This window comes from Aplysia californica, unplaced genomic scaffold (assembly GCF_000002075.1).
Source record: "Aplysia californica isolate F4 #8 unplaced genomic scaffold, AplCal3.0 scaffold00001, whole genome shotgun sequence".
NCBI classification, from domain to species: domain Eukaryota; kingdom Metazoa; phylum Mollusca; class Gastropoda; order Aplysiida; family Aplysiidae; genus Aplysia; species Aplysia californica.
Window position 1 is genome coordinate 1,752,296 of NW_004797271.1, and position 3,841 is coordinate 1,756,136.

Genomic DNA, 3,841 nt, shown 5'->3' on the forward strand with positions numbered 1-3,841 from the left:
CCCCCTAATACGCCACAGTCCCGACGTAAGCTTAGTATTGTATTACTATGCACATGAGCTTACTAATCACCCGATCACTCGCCTCTCTATTTCAAAAGAAGGGTTTACGCTTCTTAGAATTATTTCAGATCCAATGTTCATGTTTCTTTTCACAGAATGTTACAAAGACTGGAAACTCTATGATGGTCACTGCTACAAATATTTTGAAGACGCATTGAAATATTCAGAGGCTGAAATTGCTTGTGCTGCTTTCGGTGGTGTATTGACGACAGCAAAATCGGAGGAAGAAAACGACATTGTGTCATCGGTCAGGTACGGTAGCTCTGGTAGTAATAAAGAATCGTACTTTTTAAAAAATAGATTTTGTGCTCCTTTGTCCCGTTTTACGTTCATTATTTAATTTACGTTGCACGTTTTTATATGCGCATGTATGTGTGTGCGCAAATGTGTGTGTGTGTGTGTGTGTGTGTGTGTGTGTGTGTGTGTGTGTGTGTGTGTGTGTGTGTGTGTGTGTGTGTACAGTGTGTTTTATATTTTGAGCGTGTGTGCGCTAACGCGTGAGCGTATGTGTATGTTAGACAAAATTACTACATCTTCTGTAGATTTTGTTGTTGTTCTTGCTATTCTGTTGAAGTCAGATCTACGCTGATGCCCCACTTTTGTTCACATCATTAACATTCTTGATCGTTTGTATGATGTTAAAATAGTATGATGACAAGGCAAATAAAACTGCATATTTTAAAGCATTCGTAATAGAACATGTGGCTTAGATCTAAAGCTTACATAAATAGTAAAGTTTAAGAAATTGATCAAGTAAGTTAACCATGAAGCTGGAAGTTTTGATTCTTTTGAACAAATGCTGAGTTTAAAAGTTCACTTTAGAAAGCGAAAAAAAGCAAACAACTGTAACTGTTACCGTCAGACAAATAAGTTGGAAAGGTACATAAGAAAATTTGATCGATTCATTTACGTCCAAGATTCTGACAGCGTCAGAATTACGTTCAGCTTTCCAAAGCTTTGTCTTCTTTCGTAGGTTTTTTTAACTGAAAAGATTTACCTGAGTCACCTGAGCGACAACTGACGACCTTGAACGTCGGGCAGGCCAAACTATGCATGCTAGGTCCACAGTCTGACAACGCTTTTTCTTTTTCTTTCTTTTTTCCCCCTTTTTTCCATCAATCGTATGATTTCATGTCTATCTCTCCTTTTCTCTGAGTGCAGATTTCCATCGAGAACCTTTCTCCATTCCAAAATTGTCTTTGTCGTCTTAGTAAGATTTGAGCTACCACTCCCTCCCCACCTTTTTTTTTTGTAGTGTCTCAGCCTCTCATTGTGGACTTGTCTTTAATAACCAAAAGCTTAAGTAACTTCTATAGTAGCCATGCTTATATTTAACCATTCATTGGTCAAGGTGAAACATGGTAGAGAAGTTACGGCGGAAATGATGATCACTTGCAGCTAGATCCCTAGCTAACATACAGCTGCAACACTATGACCGGGGTTTTTTTGTGGGTTTTTTTTTAAAGTACGGTACTGTCAAAGTATTTTTGAAAACCTACGCATGTGAGCTAACACTAGCGTGAATCTGCAGTGGAAGTGGTAAGGTGTTGGATTTGCATCTCCCGAAAACTGGGCAACAAAATGCCAATTTTTGACCCATGGTAACGATCCTGCAGTACTTTTACTTATTAGTTACCTGATATCAGTTCAATGATATCCGAGTCTGAAGACAATAAATAATTGGTGAAAGGGTAAAATAAAGGGCCACTGTTAAGTTCCTCATTTCTCTTCTATAGGATGGACGAGAAAGAGGTTTGGTTAGGAGGAAGTGACAGGGTGACCGAAGGGGAATTTAAATGGGGCGATGAGGAACCCTTCGACTACACAAACTGGCTGAAAGGTAGGCGTGAACTTTTTTTTACAATGTTATATTTCAAATCATCCATTCAATTTTTACTCACTAATCATCCGCATACAAATGCATAACGTACTCGCTCTTTGTCTCTCTGTCTTTCTCTCTGTTTCTGTCCCTGTCTTTGTCTCTGTCTGTCTCTCTCTCTTTCTTGCTCTGTCTCTCCCCCCCCCCCCTCTCTCTCTCTCCCTCTCTCTCTCTGTATGGGTGCGTGCGTGTACGTGTGTGTGTGTTTTTGTGTGTGTGTAAGAATGGGTGTGTGTGGTTGTTGATAAGGGTGTTTGGTGGTGGGGGGTTAGTGTGTGTGTGTGTGTGTGTGTGTGTGTGCGCGCGTGTGTGTCTCCTCTCTCTAACTATCTCTTTCTCTCTCTAACAATCTTTAGCTCTCTCTCTCTCTCTCTCTCTCTGTGTGTGTGTGTGTGTGTGTGTGTGTGTGTGTGTGTGTGTGTGTGTGTGTGTGTTGTCTCTCTTTCTCTCTCTCCATCTTTATCTCTCTCACATGCACACATACATGCACACACAAACATACAAACACAAGCGCGAAAGCCCTCAAATACACACACACACTCTCTCTCACATACACACACACACACACACACACACACACACACACACACACACACACACACACACACTCAAACAAACACACACACACACTCACACAAAAACGCAGAGCTGATCGCTTAATGACCTCCTCAGACCAACCAGACAATTTCTATAACTCCGACTGTGTGATCATGAAGGCAGACAAATCTTGGAACGACATCGCGTGTGAATTTTACTCCAAAAGTTACGTTTGCAAGCATAAACAATTTGGTAAGATTTTTATTACATTTTTGTACATACATGTACGATCATTCTACATCTTACTGAAAAACGAAAGCCCATTTTGAAGTGCACTAATCTGATACCATGATTTGGTTTTCCTGTTTTTGTAGTATTATTTTTTACACTAACTGTAGTGTTGAAGAGAGACGGTAATTAAAATGATGTTTATTGAGACACAACAATTACATGTGTCATAGTCATTCTACTCATTAATGACACAGTGTATATACTTTTATTATCTTTACGTAGATACCCTGCAATAATGGAGTATCATAATAAAAAACGTAATTATATTTAGAGCTGTCCGAATATTTTAACCACAAGAGTGATAACAGTGTAAAATTTGAAATTTGCCATGTAGGGTGGGTTTTTATTTTTGTTTTGATTATTATTTTTGTTTTGATTATGATTTTTGAGTTGTTGCTTTGTTTTATTTCGTGGATTCTTTTAATATGTTATTATGGGGTGCCGGAGGGATGTTTGTCGTTTCTTTTTTTCTTTTTTTTTTTTGTCTGTTCGTTCGGTTTGGGGTTGTTGGTTTTTTTGTTTGTTTGTTTGTTGTTGTTGTTGTTTTTTTTGGGGGGATAGGGGGGATGGGGGTGGCTGGAAGGTTTTGTTTTTCTTTTTTTCTCTTTCGGTTTGGAAAAAGGGGTAGGGTGAAATGGACACTTGATGAACATTAATCTTTGTTCTTTTTTTGTTGTTGTTGCTTGTTTTGTTTTTGTGTTTGCTTGTTTTTCTGTCAACGGTATGTTCATTCTCCGCCTTATCTCAGAGGTCAAAGCGTGTGATGACGTCATCGAGGACTGTGTCAACCTGAACTACTACGACCCCGTAGCTTGCACAAGCCAAGCAGAGTTCATGCACCGGAACTGTCGAAGAACCTGCGGACTCTGCAAGTCAATCTGTACGTTTTTCTTCTTTTTAAAATTGTTGTTTAATTTGTGTGTGTTCGTGTGTGTGTATGTGTGTGTGTGTGTGTGTGTGTGTGTGTGTGTGTATGTGTGTGTGTGTGTGTGTGTTACAGTTTACTGCCTGTGTTATTCTTGGAAGGCGTGAATGAGAGAGGGATGAGAGAGAGAGAGAGAGAGAGAGAAAGAG

The 3,841-nt window shown here is 39.4% G+C and overlaps 1 protein-coding gene across 1 annotated transcript in view; it reads left to right on the plus strand.

Moving 5' to 3' along the window:
- Positions 1–3,841, plus strand: part of LOC101856539 — a gene marked incomplete in the record, with an annotated part of 45,605 nt that overhangs the window by 34,901 nt on the left and 6,863 nt on the right. Inside the window, 4 exon segments of the mRNA XM_005088817.3 lie at positions 156–312; positions 1,797–1,900; positions 2,612–2,728; positions 3,516–3,647. Of these exon segments, the coding sequence (XP_005088874.2) occupies positions 156–312; positions 1,797–1,900; positions 2,612–2,728; positions 3,516–3,647 (510 nt within the window).